Source organism: Alnus glutinosa, chromosome 4, assembly GCF_958979055.1.
Source record: "Alnus glutinosa chromosome 4, dhAlnGlut1.1, whole genome shotgun sequence".
NCBI classification, from domain to species: domain Eukaryota; kingdom Viridiplantae; phylum Streptophyta; class Magnoliopsida; order Fagales; family Betulaceae; genus Alnus; species Alnus glutinosa.
The window spans coordinates 30,695,470-30,717,331 of record NC_084889.1 but is presented as its reverse complement, the minus strand read 5'-3'; the positions used below and the strand labels follow the sequence as shown (position 1 = coordinate 30,717,331).

Sequence of the window (21,862 nt, the reverse complement as noted above, 5' to 3'; positions counted from 1 at the left end):
AAAGTGCTGAAACTTCGTCACTCATGATCAGTAAGTAAATTTCCGGCCACCTCATGGTGGCCAAGGGGTGGCGCCGCCACCCTCTCTTCTTTTTTTTTATTTCTTTTTTTTCATTTTTTTTTTAAGTTTTTAATAATTTTTTTTAGTTTTATTATTTTTTTTAATTTTATAATTAATTTTTTTTTTTTTTTTTTGTAATTTTTTATATTGTGACATGTGTCAACCCTCAGGATTGACAAGTGGCGGACCGTTAGTTTTTGGACGGAAAACTTGACTAAGTATTAATTTGGTCTTTTCCCAAAATAGAAATACTATCTGTGATACAAGTTGAAAATCATATATTAAAAAATAAAGTTTTCAAAACTCTGGACCAAAAATGTATTTAACCCTAATATTTTTAAACTTAAGTATTTGACAATAAAAAATTTTAAATATATAATTCTAAAAGTCCGAACATCGTCACTCAATTTTTTTTATTTTTTTTTTCAAAAAAAAAAAATATATACGAAGTCAATAGCACTAAAAACTTTTAAATGGATGATTATCAATAGCACTCAAATAGCTGATTAGAACATTCCTAGCACCTGATAAATAAATAAATAAATAATAAAAAAAAAACTTACAACTTCATCAAAATAGTTTGTGATTTCGTATATAAAAAGTGCGGTTTTAAATTAAATCACAAAAAATGAATCGTTTTGAAATTATGTTTTTAAAAAATTACGATTTAAATACACAAAAAAACTGTTTTTTTAAATTGTAGATAATGATGTGTTTTTTTGAAAAAATTAATTTTTAAAAGTTAATTTGTAATTTTAAATTTCAAACTGCAATTTTCAACTTGCATATTTTAAAATCTCTATTTCCAGAGTGTATTTTTTAATATCATAAATTCAAAGAGACTCTAAGTCTAATAAAAGGGGAAAAGGTACATAAAAAATAAAATAAAAAAAATAACATCACAATAATTACCAGAATCTGAAGGTACTCTACAGTTTCTTTCACGTGAAACTGCTTCCTTTTATCTCTCTTCACCTACTCACTACTTTTTACTAGGGGTGTGCATGGGGCGGGGTGGGGCGGGTTTCCGCCTTTTTTGGCCCCGCCCCGCACCTTTGCGGGTTGGAAATTTCCAACCCGCAAACCACACTTGATAAAGACTAACCGTGCGGGGCGGGGATTGCGGGTATTGCGGGGCGGGGTGGGTATTTTGAGTTGCATTTAAGTAATTTTGATTTTATTTTGTAAAAAAATAAAAATTCAAAAAAATACTGGTTTTGTAAATAAAAAATTAAATTCATATTTCCATTCAAGAACATTTTTTATGGAATTAGTCTTTTAAACTAAAAGCCCTATTAATTATAAGATAAAATTCTAAGAAACATAATTTCTATTTTCTCCTATCAACAAAGCATAATTGAATAAATATAAAGAATAAAAAGTTATAATATTTCACTATTCCATTTAATCAATTTTCTTGTCTTTTTCAGAAGTAATGAAAAGATTATTTCAAATAACAATACAATAAAAATGTGTACATTTTAACATCCCATGAAATTGAACCATAAAAATTGTATTTCTCACACAATGAAATGAGCTAGTTGATCCCTTTTTTATTTTCTTTTTTTCTTTTTTTCTCCTTTGTGCGGTGCGGGGCGGGGCGGGGCGGGGACCCGCATTTTTCAAAAGGCTAAACCCGCCCCGCCCCGCATAAATTTCTCAAATTAAAACCCTAACCCGCAAAAAAACTTGAAAACCCGGTCCTCTGCGGGGCTGGGTGGGGCGGGGCGGGGCGGGGCGGGGATTGCGGGTTTTGCACACCCCTACTTTTTACAGCGTTTTGTCAGGCAAATAAAATTCACGTGAGTGAACATGAACTGCTTTTTTTCATGAATTTTTCGTTACTCAAAGGCACTTATTTATTAGGGTTAAATACCCTATTGGTACCTGAGTTTTACGTGATTTTAAATTTAGTACCTCAGTTTTGTTTTGTATCATAGGTGGTACCTGAATTAAGGGTAAAAACCCATTTGGTACCTCTGTTAGATTTTCCGTCTGAATTTTAACGTCTCGCCACGTGTCAACCTCAGAGGTTGACACGTGGCACTACATAAAAAAAAATTAAAAATAAAAAATTGAAATCTTTAAAAAATGATTAAAAATAATAAAATTTTAAAAAAGAAAATTAAAAAAAGAAAAAAGAAGAGGGGTGGCTGGCCACCCCCATTTTGGCCAAGGAGGTGGCCCAGCCACCCCCTTGGCCGGTCTGGCCAGTCTGGGGTGGCCGAACCACCCCCCATGGGGTGGCTCGGCCCCCCAGGGTAGAAAAAAAGAAAAAAAAATTATGGTTTTGGCCCTTGGGGGTGGCCGAACCACCCCCTAGGGCCATGGGGGTGGATCGGCCACCCCCAGTCCGGCCGGTATGGGGGTGGCCGAACCACCCCCATGGCCCTTGGGGGTGGCCGAACCACCCCCTTGGGCCACCCCCATAGCCACCCCCATGGTGGCCAAGGGAGGTGGCTCAGCCACCCCTCTTCTTTTTTCTTTTTTTAATTTTCTTTTTTAAAATTTTATTATTTTTAATCATTTTTTAAAATTTCAATTTTTTATTTTTAATTTTTTTTAATGTAGTGCCACGTGTCAACTTCAGCGGTTGACACGTGGCGAGACGTTAAAATTCAGACGAAAAATCTAACAGAGGTACCAAATGGGTTTTTACCCTTAATTCAGGTACCACCTATGATACAAAACAAAACTGAGATACTAAATTTAACCCTATTTATTGTCTTTGCGAATTCCGGTTGTCCAAAAGTCCTTAAAAGGCTTCCACTGGTGTGCCACAAAAAAGAAAAGAAAGATGCTCTTTTGACTGCTTCAAACGTGAAGACCAAGGTCACGTGACTACCGCAGAGCTTTTTTCAGATCTCTATACCATGCTTTCATTTGTGTCCGTCCTTCAAAGTTCAAACCCATTCCTCTCTTTCACTTTTTTTTTTTTTCTATAAGAATCTCTCCGTAGTCCCCATCCATGGTCGTTATTTTTAAATCTCAATTTTTAATCTTAGATATCTGAGAAAATATGAAGGATAAACCACCCATCCCCATCTCTCTGGCTATCTTTTGTTCACCTTCACTGGAGTTGAGACCCATTTTTAATTTTTAATTTTTAATTTTTAATTTTTAATTTTTTTTAGTTCTTAGCAGTGCTGACTGGCATTTAGGGAAACTTCAATCACTCTTTTCCCACGTGGGAAGGACACTTCAATCACTCTTTGCGCTAATGCTATTGGCCCGCAGAAAGTAACCGTTATAAACTTGAACGTTAAGGTTACCGTTGAAAAGCATTTTAAGCTTGTTCTGCTGGAAAGAATCTGAAACCTCCTATTTACTCTCGTCTCTTCCCCAATTGCACGCAACAAACCTCTCTCTCTCTCTTTCTCATTCCCACAGTCAAACATCCAAGAAAAAAAAACTTGGGGGCCTTGAGAATCGAAGAAAAAGGCGAAAAATGGGTATGGTGGTGGTGATTTCGCTGCCTTTTATTCTCTTCTCCATCCTACTTGGTTTTGGGTGTTACTTCTTCGGAAGAGCCAAAGGAAGACAGGAGGTTCGGACCAATGCTCAAGTTTATGGGGTACCTACACCACCACCAGGGAGTGCAGGAGCACCTAATTCTTACCCCTCGTCTCCTCCAACACATTTCAAGCCTAACAACTCTGCCAATGTTTAAGTCCCTCTAGATCCACCACGCTTATCCGGCTTTTATTTCTTTATTTTTTTTCCTATGCGATGTTGAAGGAGTGTGATCTTTTGATGTTTCACCATGTGTTGAGATGAGTTTTGATGTATTGAAAGCTCAATTGGGAAGTTGCGTTTGGTTTGGGTGTATATTAATTGGTTGTAATTGGAATTAATAAAACATACTGCTGCATATTTTTCTCACTAATTCTTCTCAGCTTTTGCTTTGTCATTGAGCTTCCAATCACGTAATTTGGTCTTATATTGTTACCGAGTCGTTTTGTTAGCGTAAAATCGAGTACTTTGTATGTTGGGCATAAAGAATTCTGTGATACTTTACTTGAATGACTTAATTTTACAATGAGGTGCTACACGACTTTATATACAACCATCAATAAGTCTAAGACATACAACAAGGAAACAATTCTTGCAAATAATTACAGAATAAAATCACTAATTTTCCTTTGCTGAATTTGTGTTAGACAATCTTGTTCTATGCAGAGAATCTTTCCTTCTATAGCAAATTTGGTCTTTTGTGTCACACTGGCATTGGGGATTGATACTGCCTTGTTCATTACTCTTGACTTGGAGAGCACGGCTGATGCTATGGTAAAACAGGTTTGTGCGCAGCTGTCTTGTTGAGGTTGATTTCTTTCCTTTTGGAATGGATGTGGCTTCTGGTCTACGAAGGAAGGCTGCTGTTATGGGAAGATTTGCTGCATGATGTGCAGCATGATATGCGGCTGTTGGGCTAGGAGAAAAGGTTTCTGATATGGAAAGGTTTGAGACATGATTTGCTGCAAGGTGTGTGGTTGCTTGTGTGGGTGAGTTGGCTGCTGAGGTGGGGAGTTTGGCTACGTGTAGGCTGACTTTGGGAAGGTTTCTAAAAGGTGGGTTAACACTCCCCCACAAGATGATAGGGGGTGAAACCACCATCAGCTTGGATTTAAGATGAGTGAACCGGGAAGAAGGAAGGCCTTTAGTAAACACATCAGCAACCTGATCAAGAGTAGAAATAAACTTAAGGATAATGTCACGATTAAGCACTTTTTCACAGATGAAGTGATAATCAACTTCAATGTGCTTGGTTCAGGCATGAAAAACAGGATTGGAGGCTAAGGCTAAGGCACTAATGTTGTCACACCATAGAACAGGAGCCACGGTTAAGGAGATGCATAATTCCTTGAACAACATTCGGAGCCAAAAGAGTTCAGCAGTGGTAGTAGAGAGAGACCGATACTCAGCCTCAGTGCTGGACCTTGAAACAACAGCCTGCTTTTTGGCACTCCAAGACACGAGGCAATCACCAAGAAAAACTGCAAAACCGGTTGTGGAACGCCTATCATCAGGGCAGCCTGCCCAATCCGAATCACAAAAGGCATTTAGCTGCAAATTACTCTTTGTATAGAAGAGGCCATGATCAGAAGAGCCTTGGAGGTAGCGCAAGACCCTTTTTGCTGCAGTCCAGTGAGTGGAACAGGGAGCATGAAGATGTTGACAAAGCTGATTTACAGAATAAGCTATATCAGGCCGAGTGAGAGTGCAATACTGAAGTGCTCCCACAATCTGTCGGTAAGCAGTGGGATCAGGAATGGGACTGCCATTATGGCGAGAGAGCTTAGAACCAGAAGAGCAAGGAGAGTTGGCAGGCTTAGCACCACTCATGTTAGTCTTGTTGAGCAAATCATTAATGTATTTGGTTTGGCACAAATGAAGGCCCTGTGGACTGCGAGTAACCTGAATTCCAAGGAAGAAATGAAGAAGTCCCAAGTCCTTTAAGGGAAATTCAGCTTGGAGTCGGCAGATCAAGGCTGAAATGGCTGCTGGATGTGAGCCAGTGAGGATGATGTCATCCACATACACAAGAAGGTAGAGCTGAATCTTGCCAGAGCAGAAAATAAATAATGAGGTGTCCACCAAGGAGGCAGTGAAACCTATATCAAGGAGGAAGGTAGAGAATCTTGTGAACCAGGCTCGAGGGGCCTGTTTGAGACCATACAAGGCCTTGTGTAACCTGTAAACAAAATCAGGATGAGACTTGTTAACAAAGCCCCTGGGTTGCTCCATATAAACCTCTTCAATCAAAGTCCCCTGCAAGAAGGCATTAGACACATCAAGTTGCCGAATATCCCAAGAAAAGTGGACTGCCAAGGTTAAAATAACTCGAATAGTTGAAGGTTTGATCACAGGACTAAAGGTTTCTGTGTAATCAATGCCACTTCGTTGGTCAAAACCTTTAGCAACTAAACGAGCTTTAAACCGTTCAATAGTGCCATCAGCATGTCTCTTAATCCGGTACACCCATTTGTTTCGAATGATATTGTGATGAAGAGGTCAAGGACACAAGGACCAAGTACCATTGGACATCAAGGCATCAAATTCAAGTTGCATGGCAGCCTGCCACTTGGGATCAAGGATTGCCTTACTATAAGAACTCGGTTCAATCTCAGAAAATTGGGAGTGAAAAAGCTTATAATCAGAAAATGATTTTGGACGAAGAGAGCCAGTTCTAGACCTGGTAACCATGGAATGAGAGGGTGGGGCAGGAAAGGTAGCAGAAAGGGGAAGAGAGGTATCAAAAGTGGTGGTAGGTGGGTTTTTCGGGAAAGGAGGGTGTAATGGGGAAGTAGATAGGGGCTGCAGGGAAGGAGAAAGACTAGTAGGAGAGGTTGGAGGTACTGATGGGGAAATAGCAGATGTAGGAGATGTGGGTAAAATGGGAGAAAGTGTGTCAGGAGAGGTAGGCAAGGAAACACAAGGTTAAGGTGAGGCTGCAGGAGGTGGTAAAGGAGAAGATAGTGGTGGTGATGCAGGGGAGGTACAGGGAGCAAAAGAAGGGGAAGGAGATTGTGTGGGTGGCAAGTGAATAGAGGGAAAATGAACAGGAAGAATAAAAGGAGCATCACCTTTGGCACTTACCTTGGAAGGGAGAAGGGAGACAGCCTGATCTTGTGCTGGGAAGGAAGCTTCATTGAAGACCACATGCCTTGACAAGTAAACTTTGTTAGTAACAGGATCTAAGCACTTATAGCCTGCATGATGATAACCAAGAAATAAACAAGGCTTAGAACGATATTCAAGTTTATGGAGACCATAAGGTCGAAGAAGAGGATAGCAAAGACATCCGAATACTCTAAGCTCTTGATAGTTGGGTTCGCGGTTGTAAAGTTTGAAGAAGGGAGACATGAGTTGAAGGGTAGGAGTAGGCAGCCTGTTAATCAAATGGACAGCAGTGATAAAAGCATCCACCCAATACTTATTAGATAGCTGAGAATGGGCCAAGAGTGTTAATCCAGTTTCTAAAATGTGTCTCAATTTTCTCTCGGCAATGCCGTTTTGGGGAGAGGTATATGGGCAGGACTTTCTGTGTATAATACCATGTTTTGTGAGAAATGATTGAAAATGGTTGGAGACATATTCCCCACCTCCATCCGATTGGAATTGTTTGATTTTGGTGGAAAATTGGTTTTCCACTTGAAGCTTAAATTTTACAAAACTATCAAAAACTTCAAATTTATTATAGAGGGGATAAATCCAAGTGAATCGAGAGAAGTCATCAATGAAAATAACATAATATTTAAAGCCACTAATAGAAGTAATGGGGGATGCCCAAACATCCGAATGAATTAAGTCTAAGGGATGAAGAGAAACACGAGTAAAATTATGAAAAGGCTGCTTTTTACTCTTGCCAAATTGGCATGAATTACAAGCTGCTGTATTATGGAAATCAAAGACAGAAACTGGAAGGTGTTTATCCTTAACCACCCTATTGACAATCTCTAAGGATGGATGGCCTAATCTAAAGTGCCACATTAAAGATGTGGTCTTTATTCCTAACAAAGCTGTAAAGGTCTTGTTGCTCTTAAGAAGCTTCCCTCCAAAGCGCAGTGGATAGAGGCCATTCTCACTCTTCCCTTCTAGGAGCAGGGTGTGCGTCTTCAGGTCCTTGACAAAGTAATGAGAAGAGGTTAGTATAAAATAGCAAGAATTATCAATACAGAATTTTTGAATAGAAATGAGATTGGCTGAGGCTTGAGGACAATGTAATATATCATTGAGTTTAAAGGAGGAATGGGGAGAGTGAAAAAGAGAGGAACCAGTGTTCTCTATAGTGAGGCCAGTCCCATTGCCCATAGCAACTTCCTCAGAGGTCTGAAATGGCTGCTGGATTTGCAAATTTTCCAAGGCATTGGTGATGTGGGCATTAGCACTACTGTCAGCCAGCCATTGGGGTTCTTCATAGGCAGCATTGGTGTTAGTAACCATTGCAGCCAGCTGCTGAGGTGGATTTCGGCCTTGAAATGCATAGTCCATCCGGTGATAACAATCAATGGCTAAGTGGCTGGTCTTTCCACATATCTGACAAGGAACTCTGGTGCTGTTATTGAAGAGACTACCTGGAGTTGGGAGTATTCCCTGAGTTTGGGGTCGGCTAGAGAAGTTGGGACTTGGCTGCAAGTGGCCTTGAGTGAGTTGCTGATGTGAGCCTTGAGAGTGCTGCTGTTGAGGACCCTGGTTGTGTTGATTGTAGGGGTAAGGACCTCGTTTGTACTCCTGGTAGTGAGGTAGGCTTTGAAATCCATGACTTGGATGTCCATGGTTTGGCCTTGGCAGATAAGGTCTCTGAGCATACCTTGATGGTGGATACATTGGGCCTTTGCCTTTGGAGGTTTGAGGATTGTTGTGACGCTATGCTATCAAGGCAATGGTGGAGAGATCTGTGGCTTTGGTTTGCTGTTGATTGAGCAGCATCTCGTGACTAAGCAGTTCATCTTGGAAGTCATCAAAACTGATTTGATTCTCTCGGGTCGCAAAAGAGTAAGTGGTGATGAAACTGGTGAAGGAGGAATTCAACCCATTAACTATAAATGAAATCAATTCATCATCGGTGATAGGATTACCAGTAGCAGCAAGTTGGTCGGCCAAACTCTTGGCTGTGTGCAGGAACTCAGTGCAGGTTTTTGGTCATTGAGTCAGTGTTTGGAGCTGTTTCTTCAGATGAGAGATTCAAGATTTGGATTGAGAAGCAAATTTGGTTGCCAAGGCTGTCCAAGCTTGTTTGGAGGTGTGCAGTCCATAGACAGAGGCTAGGACACTTTCAGTGAGAGAAGAAGTAATCACACTTAGGAGGTACTGATCTTTCTTGTTCCATAAGACAAATTCTGGATTGAGGATTTCCTTTTTATCCTCAGTAGTGATAAACTTTGGAGGGCACGGTTCTGAGCCATCAACGATACCCAACAAATCATGGTGACGCAGTATAGGAAGGACTTGAGTCAACCACATAAGATAGTTATTGTTGTCAAGTTTGAGAGAGGCATTTTGGTTGGTTGTGGGAAGGGAGAAACTGGGAACAACAGAAATCGGGGTTGAGGAAGAGGAAGCCATAGGTAAAATTGGATCAAAGTTGGCGTGTGCCTAGAGGTGCTCTGATACCATAAAGAATTCTGTGATACTTTACTTGAATGACTTAATTTTACAATGAGGTGCTACGCGACTTTATATACAACCATCAATAAGTCTAAGACATACAACAAGGAAACAATTCTTGCAAATAATTACAGAATAAAATCACTAATTTTCCTTTGCTGAATTTGTGTTAGACAATCTTGTTCTGTGCAGAGAATCTTTCCTTCTATAGCAGATTTGGTCTTTTGTGTCACACTGGCATTGGGGATTGATACTGCCTTGTTCATTACTCTTGACTTGGAGAGCACGGCTGATGATATGGTAAAACAGGTTTGTGCGCAGCTGTCTTGTTGAGGTTGATTTCTTTCCTTTTGGAATGGATGTGGCTTCTGGTCTACGAAGGAAGGCTGCTGATATGGGAAGATTTGCTGCATGATGTGCAGCATGATATGCGGCTGTTGGGCTAGGAGAAAAGGTTTCTGATATGAAAAGGTTTGAGACATGATTTGCTGCAAGGTGTGTGGTTGCTTGTGTGGGTGAGTTGGCTGCTGAGGTGGGGAGTTTGGCTACGTGTAGGCTGACTTTGGGAAGGTTTCTAGAAGGTGGGTTAACAGGGCAAACATCTCTTCCGATCCACTTTCTCTTAAAAAATGTCACCACTTGCCGGATATAAAACCCTAGTTTTTGGACGGAAAATTTGACTAAAGTACTAATTTAGCCTTTTCCCAAAACTGAGGTACTATCTTTGATGTGAATTGAAAATCAAGTACTAAAAATTAAAGTTTTCAAAATTCAGGGATCAAAAAATATATTTCACCCTAAAGTTTTTAAACTTAACTATCTGACAATAAAAATTTTTAAATTTTAAATAAATAATTCTAAAAGCGCCGAACATCATCACTCAATTTTTTTTTTTTTTTTAAAAAAAATATACAAAGTCAATAGCACTAAAAACTTTTAAATGGAAGATTATCAATAGCACTCAAAAAGCTGGTTAGAACATTCCTAGCACCTTAAAAAGAAATAAAAATAAAAAATAAAATAAAATAAAAAAAAAATCCTAACAACCTCATCAAAATAGCTTGTGATTTCGTATATAAAAAATATGATTTTAAATTAAATCACAGAAAGTGAATCGTTTTGAAATTGCGTTTTTAAAAAATTACGTATTGTTTTTTCAAATCGTAGACAATGATTTGTTTTTTTTTTTTTTAAACAGAATTTTAAAGGCTAATTTGTAATTTTAAATATCAAACTATAATTTTCAAATAACGCATTTTAAAATCTCTACTTTTAAAGTGTATTTTTTTTAGAATCGCAAATTCAAACGAATTCTAAATCTAATAAAAGGATAAAAGGTACATAAAAAATAAAATAAGAAAATAACATCACAATAATTACCAGAATCTGAAGGTACTCTACAGTTTCTTTCACGCGAAACTGCTTCCTTATATCTCTCTTCACCTGCTCACTACTTTTTACAGTGTTTTTGTCAGGCAAATACAATTCACGTGAGTGAACATGAACTGCTTTTTTTCATGAATTTTTCGTTACTCAAAAGGCATTTATTTATGAGTAGTAATTCACTACCATCTAAATATACAACTTTTTACTATCTTGTCTATGTGGCAAGGTGGTCCCCCACTTTAATTTATTTTAAAAAAATAAAAAAACTCAAAAAGTTGTGGGGGACCACTTTACCACATAAGCAAGATGATGAAAAATTATATATTTAGGTGGCATTGAATCATTATTCTTTATTTATTAATCTAGTCTTTACGAATTCCAGTTGTCCAAAAGTCCTTACAAGGCTTCCAGTAGTGGTGTGCCACAAAAAAGAGAAGAAAGATGCTCTTTTGACTGCTTCAAACGTGAAGACCAAGGTCACGTGACTACCGCAGAGCTTTTTTTCAGATCTATACCATGCTTTAATGCATGTCCGTCCTTCAAAGTTCAAACCCATTCCTCTCTTTCACTTTTTTCTTCTATAAGAATCTCTCCGTAGTCCGTAGTCCCCATCCATGGTCGTTATTTTTAAATCCCAATTTTTAATCTTAGATATCTGGGAAAATATGAAGGATAAACCACCCAACCCCATCTCTCTGGCTCATCTTCACCTGAATGATGGAGAAAATGTAATAATTTTGTTCACTGGAATAAGCGGTGTTGGGAATATACACAACAGGTATATATTTTTTTAGAATTATATCTAACTTGTTTTTCATTCTTTTAAGTTTAGATGAATATATATCTATTGCTTTGTTTTATTGTTTTATTCATAACTAATATGACTCATTGTGTTGCTTAACAAGCTAACCGTTCTTTGGTTATTCCTTATTTGGTGATAGTTGCAGGATGAAGGCACCAATTTTTACTCCATCAAAAATAATTGGGGTAAACGATTGGGAAAAGACGGTTACGAAAATGTAATGAGACCATCGAGTCTCAATGGAAAACCTGAAGCAGATAAGTATCTTCTATATGACATTGGATATTAAGAAAGAAAATGCTACCAACAAGGGAAAGCTGAAGAAGACGTTTGCCAAATAACTATGTTAGTGAATGTTGATGGTTTGATATTTTGATTTTAAGTGAATGTCGAAGGGAACTGCTATCAACAAGGGAAAGCTGAAGAAAAATGCTACCAACAAGGAAGGCTGAAGAAGAAGTTTGACAAATAACTGTCTTTGATTTTAAGTGAATGTTGATTGTTGGATGTTTTGATTTTAAGTAAATGTCAATGTCTAGAACAACAGGATACTGACATTTCTGCTAGACTTAACTAAATTTTTTTTTTTTTTTTTTTTTGGCACCAAATTTAATTTTGATAGACAAGTGGTATTTGCTAATCCCAATCCTACTCTAAATCAACTTATTTACTCTGAGAGCATTTACAGTGGATTATGTATAACCTACCGTGAACCTATTATTATTTTATTAATTTTTGTCTTCTTCTCTCTCCTGAAACTTCTACTTTTCTATTCTCTCCTTTCGCCTGCCTTTTCTCTCTGGCTTTCTTCTTTCTCTCGTGCGTCCCTGCGTGTCCCTCTCTTTGTATCGCCGATGGTTGTTGCTTGGGCAGGTCGGTGGCTTTTGCTCCTGCGTCCCCGGCTGGGCCCAAAAACAAATCGTTGAGAGGAATCGGCGGAGCTCCAACGGTGAGTCGATGGAAACCATAGGATTGAATTGATTGGTAGGTGGGGGGTTAAACTCAGAGAGCATGCTCTAGAGCCATGTGGACAGATCGCACCCGGAGAAGGAGAAGACGAAAATGAGGGAGAGGCAGATTCTGGTGTTTCGGTGGAAAGCATGGCCGGGATGAGTGAATATGAGGTTTTAACAAAAAGAATAATAAAAAAAAAAAAAAAAAATGATTATTTTAATAAAATAGATAAAAAATTTAGATAATCGGTTAGATGATAGTTTTAAGAGTGGATAGTTAAACTAGCAATAAGTAGGTTTTAGTTATCTAGAATAGATTGAAATTTAGACAATCCATTATAAATGCTCTAAGTTAAATTAGTACTCTCTTTTTTTTTTATGTAGTTATTAAATAATATATTTCTCCTAATGTATCTTTTCTTTCAATTTTCAGTTCATGTTAATAGATCAGAATTACACACCAATGTCATCTTCGTTGACCCAACATGAAAAAAAAACTAAACTAAAAATTCCATATACAGTTTTTAATAAGAACACTCACTCCGGCCCATAAAGGGATTGTTCAGCAAAAGATCGGCAATGTTGATGTGTTCTGGTGAACCCAGGGGACAAGGTGCAAGATTTGTGCGCGCATGTGGGGTTGTGTACCTCAAGCAAGAGATCTGTGTTTAACATTGAAAGAAAGAAAGAAAAGGGGTGGCAAATCCCAAAGTTTTGGATCTTTCTTATACTCCGATGAAATGGGATTAATGTTTTGCATATTGGAAGTGCTTTTTCGTGCTTCTTAAAGCTAAAATCTCTGTATTTTTGGCTTTTGAAACAAAGAGAAGTGAAATCTGAATGCTTGAGCAAATTATATCTTAGCTTGTAGGGATTTTGACAAGTGCATTTTGTATTTGTGTTGAGGTTTTGGTTTACTAATTAGCAAGAGGAATGCCTTTGAATGTGGAGATGTCAGCTGAGTCTGACGGTAGAACCTCGATGGCCGAGTTACAAGTGCCTGATAATTTCCTTGTTAATACAAAATGTCCGCCAGTCTGCACTCCTTTTCAGTTCCACGTTTCTAAAATTTTCATACTTCTTTCTAACCAATGTTCTGTTCTTAATTATCAAAACATGCTCTCTTTACATTCTCGTACATTTACAATTGTTAAGATCTAGATGAGAAGGGATGATTTACCTTCCTGCCAATTGGATAATCAAGATTCATTTGATTGTCTAGGGAGTGTTAAAATATGTGAAGAATGCTGAATAGAATATTATATTTCTGTGTATATTAAACTGAATACAAGAGGGTCCTATTTATAGCTAAATAAATCAACTTATAAAAAGAAACATAAATTATGGTAAATCAACATATACGGTAAATGCTAAAATATATATTTAGAATATATTCCCCTCTCAAACTCAAGGTGGTAATGTTGAAGTCAATTTGAGTTTGGAAACAAGATCACAGAAACGTCCAAGTGGATGCGCTTTGGTGAACACATCAGCCAACTGATCAACAAAAGCAATTAGACAAAGGTGGAGAGTTCCCTGCAAGAGATGATGACGCACAAAATGACATTCGATCTCAATATGTTTAGTGCGTTTGTGAAATACATCGTTGTGTGCAATCTGAATAGCACTCCGACTGTCACAGAATATAGGAGAACTAGATGTCTGAGTAGCACCCATATCATGTAGGAGCCAACGGAGCCAGAGGAGCTCAGAGGTGGTGTCAGCAAAAGCGCGATACTAAGCCTCAGTACTGGAGCGGGCAACAACAGATTGGTTCTTGCTACGCCAAGAGATGAGAGAATTACCAAGTAGAAAACAATAACCCATGGTGGAACGACGGTCAGTGGGATCACCTACCCAATCAGCATCTAAATACACATGTAAGTCTAAAGATGAGTGAGAAGAAAAATGCAAACCATGAAATAAGGTGCCCTTCACATAGCGAATGATGCGAAGAACAACAACATAGTGAACTGAGCATGGTGCGGTCATAAACTGATTGACAAGATGAACCGCATAGGCAAGATCCGGTCGTGTGACAGTAAGATAGATGAGGCTCCCAACTAACTATCTGTAGAGAGTGGAATCAGGCAGTGGCTCACCATCAGTGGCTCGAAGCTTGACATTCGTCTCTAAAGGGCTATCAACAGTTTTACAATTAGTAATGCCAGCTCGAGAGAGGAGATCAGAAGCATATTTAGCCTGAGAGAGATAATAGCCATCTGAATCAGAAGAGACTTACAAGCCAAGGAAATAGCTGAGGGAACCCAACATCTCAAATTGCTGACACATATTTTTTTGAAGATTACGAATACCAACAGTATCATCTTCGGTAATAATCATATTATCAACATATAGTAGGAGAAGAATAAGCCCAGCATAAAACCGCCGAATAAACAATGCAGAATCATAGGAGCTAGAAACAAAACCAATCTGAGCAATAGTAGAGCTGAATTTTGCAAACCAAGCATGGGGAGCCTGTTTCAACCCATACAATGCCCGACGAAGACGACAAACTTTGTGCGGCGGATGAGTGTATCCAGGGGGAGGCTGCATACACACTTCTTCATTGAGATCACCATTGAGAAATGCATTTTTCACATCCATCTGAAAAAGATCCTAGTGACGCACAGAGGCAACTACAAGAATGGAGTGGATAGAGGTAAGTCGAGCTACCGGTGCAAACGTCTCTTCATAATCATACCATACTCCTGATTGAACTCCTTAGCCACAAGACGTGCCTTGTATCGCTCAACAGATCCATCAGATTTTGTCTTAATCTTGTATACCCACTTGCACCCCACTGCAGTTTTTCTCGAAGAGAGATCAACTAAGTCCCAAGTGTGAGTTTTGGAGAGAGCAGAGAGTTCTTCAGACATAGCTTTCTGCCAAAGAGGGTCAGTACGAGCCTCACGAAAAGAGTGAGGTTCGTGAAAAGTAGCAATGGTAGAAAAACAATGATATCACAAAGATGAGTGGGAAGAGTTTTTACCCAAGTTGAGCGACAGGGAGAGAAGTGGGGAGTCTCAGAAGAGGTAGTAGGTGGATCAGCAGGCGGGTCAAGTATATTGGAGTCACTCGTCAAGAAGTCGTCAGAAGAGCTTATAGTCCCTGCATCAAGATTAGTAGATTCGGGGAGCAAATCAAAAGAACTTATAGTCCCTGCATCAAGATTAGTAGGTTCGGGGAGCAAATCAAAAGAGACATCAGAAAAGATAGGCGAGGCACTAGAAGGACTAGGAGGAAAAGACTCCATGCTACTAAAGAACCGATGCTCCCAGAATGTGACATAACGAGAGATGCAAAGACGTTTAGCAATAGGATCATAACAACGATAACCTTTATGCTCAATGTCATAACCATGAAAAAAACAAAGGCGAGAACATGGTTTTAATTTAATGTGTTCATGGGGTTGAAGGAGAACAAAACAAAAGCAACTAAAAACACGAAGTAATTGATAATTAGGAGGAGAATCATACAGAAGTTCATAAGGAGACTTATTGAGGGTAGTGGGAGATGGGACTCTATTGATAGTGTAAACAGCAATAAGAGCAGCCTCTCCCCAAAAATGTTCAGGGATAAAAGCTGAAAGGAGCAAAGTCTAAACCATGTCTAAGATGTGTTGATGCTTGCGTTCAGCATGACCATTTTGTTGAGAAGTACTAGGACACGAACGATGGGGAAGAGTGTCATTTTGTTTGAGAGTGGTAAGAAAGATAGATTCACGATACTCTATGGCATTATCAGACCGAAAAATTTTGATATTGCGGGAAAATTGGGTGTGAACCATTTTTTGAAATTTAGAATAAATTTTTGGAACTTCAAACCAATTTTGTAAAAAATAAAGACATGTGTATCGAGAAAAATCATCCGCAAATATCACAAAATAACGAGATCCCCCCATAGTAGGAATGGGCGCAGGGCTCCATACATCAGAATGCACCAAATTAAAAGGAGAGGAAGAAACAGAGTCACTTTTATTAAAAGGTAAAGCACTTTGCTTTCCAAGCTGAGACACAACACAATCAAACGACTCAGACCCAATAGACCCTAACTGACCACTGTGAGCTAATTAGCTAAAGAACTAACCCGAGAAACAGAAGCATAACCCAAACGAGAATGCCATAAACTGAGAGTTGTGGATGGCAACCAAGATGGAGTAGCAGCAGATACAGTAGGGAGAAGCTATAAGATGGAGAGATGAAAGCTCAAACAAACGTCCAACCTTACGATCAGTCCCAATTAGCTGCCCCGTCTGCAGATCCTGCACATCACAACCTCGATTAGAAAAATGTAATTCAAGGCCAAGTACACAAAGTTGACCAACAGATAAAAGATTTAATGAAAGATTAGGCACAAAGTAGGTATTAGACATAGACAATTGAGGAGTAGAAACTGACCTTATGTGACTAGCATTTAGCTGTGTACCATTAGCAGTGTAAATATTGGTAGGACTAGGTAAAACAGATTTGAAGGAAAAGAGGGAAGAGTCTGGTGTCATGTGATTACAACAAGCAGAGTCAATAAACCAATAAGAAGTACCTGGGGTGGTGGACATGACGGTATTGAGATTGGACTTAGAGACAACCTGATGAATAAGTGCCTCAATTTTTGTGGGAGAAAGGGTATTAGGTGAGGGTGCAATGCTGGTAAGAGACATATCTGGTGCATTAGGATGAGTGACAGCAGCAACCTTATGACGAGGAGGTTACGTTTGGGCACGTAGACTCCACCGAAGGGTAGATCGGCCTTCTCTGATCTGGGTTCTGGTGCTCAATTTGGAAGAACATTGACGAAAGTGGCCCGTGGTGGCCGGGCAGCGTGTAGAGTCGGTTGTCTAACAAAAAAATTAAAAAAATTAAAAAAAAAAATTGTTTGGCACGTGACGGTGCTCAGGACGATCCTAGTATACTAGACACAGAAACTTGACTCTAATACCATATTAAAATAACTGAAGAATGCTGAATAGAATATTATATTTATGTGTATATTAAACTGTGTACAAGAGGGTCCTATTTATGGCTGAATAAATCAACTTATACAAAGAAACATAAATTATGGTAAATCAACATATATGATAAATGCTAAAATATATATTCAGAATATTCTAACAGGGAGAAACAATATCAAACATTGCTAAAAATATATTTTGAGTTTGAGTCTTGCTAAGGGTCTCTGATCTCGATAAAATGACTTGCTTAAAGTTTGTAGTCAGAATGCAGTTACCAAAACCAAGAAAGATACACAATGGTCGATTGCAATTTCAATGACTATTCAACAGAAACACTCTGGTTTTTGAGTCAAGTTGAAAATTCAAGGAACTACATAAGAGTATTTTAAGAACAATAACAAGGGCAATGAATTAATTTAGCACCGTGATTTTGAGTCTAGTGACTTCTCATAAATGTGACTTCTCAACGCATGCTGATCATGGACCTAAAGAAAAGATATAGATCATAAAATGAAAAGTGCAATAAATCCAAATATAAACAAAAATTTTATGTGGTTCGATTTAAGAACTATGTTTATTGAATAAATAAAAAATTAGATTAATAAATAAATAAATGCCTTTCAAAAACGAAAAAATTCATGAAAAAAAAAAAGCAGTTCATATTCATTCACATGAATTGTATTCGCCCCACAAAAGACCGTAAAGAGTACTGAGTTGGTGGAGAGATGTATCAAGCAGTTTCACGTAATAAAAAGGGCTTAAGGAGTGGTCTTTGTTTTTAGAGTTATTTTTGTCTTATTGAACAAAGTTTAGGGTTATTTTTGTGTTTTTGTTGGTCTTAGAGGGTCATTGACATTTTTTGATAGTTTGAGAAGATATTGATACAATTAAAAGTTTGAAGGGACATTAACAATGAGGTAGTAGTTTGATGGGATTATGTATACATTTTCTTATATTCTAACATTCCTCTTCAAACTCAAGGTGTAACAATTTAAAAGCTTGAGTTTGTAATAAGTTTTTTTTTTTAATTATTTTTTTGGATAATTGCACCGTTGGTCCCTGTGGTATGCCATAATTATTTTTCACTCCCTATGGTTTAAAAAGTGCATGGAAAGTCCTTGTGGTATGCAATAATTACAAATCGATCACTGGCGTCAAATTCTGTTAAATTTTTTAACAGATTCCGTAAAATACCACGTCAGTGCCACGTGTCGCCATCTTATTGGCGACACATGGCGCTGACATGCACATCTTAATAAAATAATATAAATTTATTAAAAAATAAATAAATATACTTATTTTTTTAAAAAAAAAAAAACAAAAAGCAAAATAAAAGAAAAAATGGGGCAAGGGGGTGGCAGCCACCCCCGGCCACTGGGGGTGGCGCGCGGCCAACCCCTTGCCCCATTTTTTTTTTTTAAAAAAAATAATAAGTATATTTATTTATTTATTAATAAATTTATATTATTTTATTAAGATGTGCATGTCAGCGCCACATGTCGCCAATAAGATGGCAACACGTGGAACTGACGTGGTATTTGATGGAATCTGTTAAAAATTTTAACAGAATTTGACGCCAGGGATCGATTTGTAATTATTGCATACCACAAAGACCTCCTATGCACTTTTTAAACCATAGGGAGTGAAAAATAATTATGAAATACCACAGAGACCAATGGTGCAATTATCCCTTTTTTTTTTGCTGGATATGACAACGGTCGACAACAATGACCGGAGGAAGTCAATGACGATGGTTGGAGATGCGCCTTAAATTTCAATAGGTTAATTATAGGCCAAAAAATCAAAGTCAACTATGAGCTAAAATGGACATGAATTTTAAACAATACCACAAATGTAAAAAAAATTAAGAAAAAAAAATTATAGACCAACTATAAGCCAAAATAAAATCACCAACAATAGGCTGAAATAGACCTGAATTTGAACCATACCAGAAAATAGGCCTCGATCAACATTTTAACCACCAAAACCAAACCTAACAATTGGGCTAAACAAATGGCCTAAAGGTATGCAGCTTGACTTTATTTGATTTTTCTTTTCTTTTTCTTTTTTTTTCCAACTTTACTTTTCTCCTCTTCTTGTTCTTTTTGACCGGATTTTTTTTTTCTTAATTTCTTTGCTTTCCTTTTTTTTCTTTTTTTCACGAACAAAATAACCTATTCTTTCTTTCTTGCCGAACCAGAACCACGAAGAAAACAATCTTCGCATCTCAACATTTCTCAACAACACAAAATAAATGCTTCTTTCTTTCTTTCTGAATCAGAACAACGAAGTGTCGAAGGATGCCGGAGGTGGAAACTAAAGGATTCGCCAGAAATGCTAAGACGTGGATGAAGGACCTGAAAACAGCCATGGAAGACAGTGGGAAGCGCTGGAAACAAATCCGACAGTGCTGAAGCTTGTTGGCGCTGGGCTGGACCGTGGAAAGTGGCGTGGCGACACTGGGCAGTGTATGGCTTATCCCGCACTGGCCGCACAAATGGGCTTTCTGCATCGACCCCTCTCTTCGACTGGGTTTGTCTCTGCAAGTCCAAAATGTCTCTCCAGCAAAGGTATCAGCCGGATTTGTCTTGCCTCCAAGTCTCCAACCAAGATCTATTTAGCTTTAGAGTAATCAATCCACAAAAACCAATATCACGGCTCCAGCATCTTCATCTATCAAAACAAAGAAAGATGCTCATCTTTCTTTTGACTGCTTCAAACGCGAAGAGCAAGGTCACGTGACTATCGCAGAGTTTTCCCATCTATGACATGCTTTCATGTGTGCGACGTACGTGTCCGTCCTTCGAAGTTGAAACCCATTCCTCTCTTTCACTTTTCTCTTCGCATAAGCCAAAAATATGAAGAGATAAAAGCGCCAACCCCATAGAAGACAGAAGGAGGAAAAGACGATTACGGAACAGTAACTAATTAATCCAATAGAATCATTTTCTATGGTGTAGAAATGGCCGTCGTTTTATGCGGAAAATATCTGAAAGTCGGTCTGACGTGGGAGCTCAGAATTGGCTCCCACCTGATAAGATGTGTGTGTTCATAAAACATTTCAGATTCCAATAATATGGCTTCTCGTTATCGTATCCCCAAACATTTACTACCACAACACTTCACGAAGAAGAAGAAACAACCAGAATGGCAACAATAGCCGGCGTAAACCTCTCAACCCCTACAGTGTTGGCCAAGGCAGCCGACTCGCCAAAGGCTTTGAAGAGCCCATGGCTCAGCCACCCTTGGAAGAGGTCCACCCAGTTGGCCGGAGCCGGTCGCATGCACGTCGTCAGACCCCTGGCTGCAGCACCGGATAAGATATCGGAAAAGGTGGCGGAGAGCATCAAGCAGGCTGAGAGCGCGTGCTCCGATGACCCGGTGAGCGGCGAGTGCGTTGCGGCATGGGACGAGGTGGAGGAGCTCAGCGCCGCGGCTAGCCACGCACGTGACAGGAAGAAAGAGTCCGACCCGTTGGAGACCTACTGCAAGGACAACCCGGAGACCGACGAGTGCCGCACGTACGAGGACTGAAAGAATTAATTAGATCATGTTTACGCTTTATATCCTCTTGTAATCCTTTGCTTGATAGTTCTTTATCTGTCTTATACACTATTAATGATAGAACCTTTATCTTTCTTTTTAAAAATGGATTTCTTCTTTAGCCTCCGATCCCCTTATGTTCATTTAAATTCTTATAAAATTTAGGCCACTAAAAAAGAGGGATAACCCAGATAACAATATGATCATACATGGATGTCTGCCTATGAAAATACAACCAGTTATAAAGATATGATCTGGACAGTATCCCGCCTACTAAGAGCACTCACATTTTGAATTATGTAAAATTCACTTTTGTCTAGAATAAATAATAAAAATGCAAAAAAGTCTTCTATTGGTTTATCTATTCAAAAGCTAGAATAGATTTAGCTACCACTTGTTAACCGTGCAACTCTACACGTGGAGTTGTACTATTCACACATCTATAATTTTTTTTCTTTTTTAAGGGAGAGAAATAGAGTTTAGAATAGATAATCCATAATCGGATAGATGGTGCTTTTTAAAATCCTTTAGCTAAACTAGATAAAGTGGGTTTTAATTAACTATTTTATATTAAAAAATAAATAAGCCATTGAAAGTGGTCTAACTTGTCTGGGTTTATTTTTGTCTTTATTTTTACTTTTGAATACTTTGTAGAGGAGTTATAATTACAATTTGATTGCCTGCTAAAGGACATAAAGTGAATGATGATTGATGACAATTTCACACAATGTTGACATTGTGACCTTCTTTTTATGCAATATATTGGTGTGATATTTAACACATGCATCAATTAATGATATGCATCTGTATTATGGCATGAATCGGGACATCTAAGACAGATGAATAGAAGGTTTAGTGGTTAACTCTTCTTGTTTGATTATTTTACTTTTGCTAGCAGTGAATGAGTTTTCCCTCATTGAGATTTCAACAGTTTCCTCTCTTTCTCTTTTCTATGCTCTCTTATGCCATATTAATTTTCAATTTTTCCATTTCATTTTGTGGTTTATGTGTCAATTTCTTCCCCTCTTTGTAGTGACTGAAGTTCATGGAAGGACATTT

At 38.3% G+C, this 21,862-nt stretch overlaps 2 protein-coding genes and 1 pseudogene across 2 annotated transcripts; 2 read left to right on the top strand and 1 right to left on the bottom strand.

Moving 5' to 3' along the window:
- The first annotated feature begins 3,378 nt into the window (after positions 1 to 3,378).
- Positions 3,379 to 3,946, top strand: LOC133867063 (uncharacterized). Its single transcript, XM_062303741.1, has one exon. The coding sequence runs from the start codon at positions 3,509 to 3,511 to the stop codon at positions 3,728 to 3,730; it is 222 nt and encodes a 73-aa protein (XP_062159725.1). The 5' UTR covers positions 3,379 to 3,508; the 3' UTR covers positions 3,731 to 3,946.
- A 9,770-nt stretch (positions 3,947 to 13,716) lies between these two features.
- On the bottom strand, positions 13,717 to 14,916 carry LOC133866298 (uncharacterized mitochondrial protein AtMg00810-like; annotated as a pseudogene).
- Positions 14,917 to 20,351: 5,435 nt separating this feature from the next.
- On the top strand, positions 20,352 to 20,909 carry LOC133866489 (calvin cycle protein CP12-1, chloroplastic-like). Its single transcript, XM_062303028.1, has one exon. It carries the CDS (start codon positions 20,408 to 20,410, stop codon positions 20,792 to 20,794), a length of 387 nt encoding a protein of 128 aa, XP_062159012.1. The 5' UTR covers positions 20,352 to 20,407; the 3' UTR covers positions 20,795 to 20,909.
- The last annotated feature ends 953 nt before the right edge of the window (positions 20,910 to 21,862 follow it).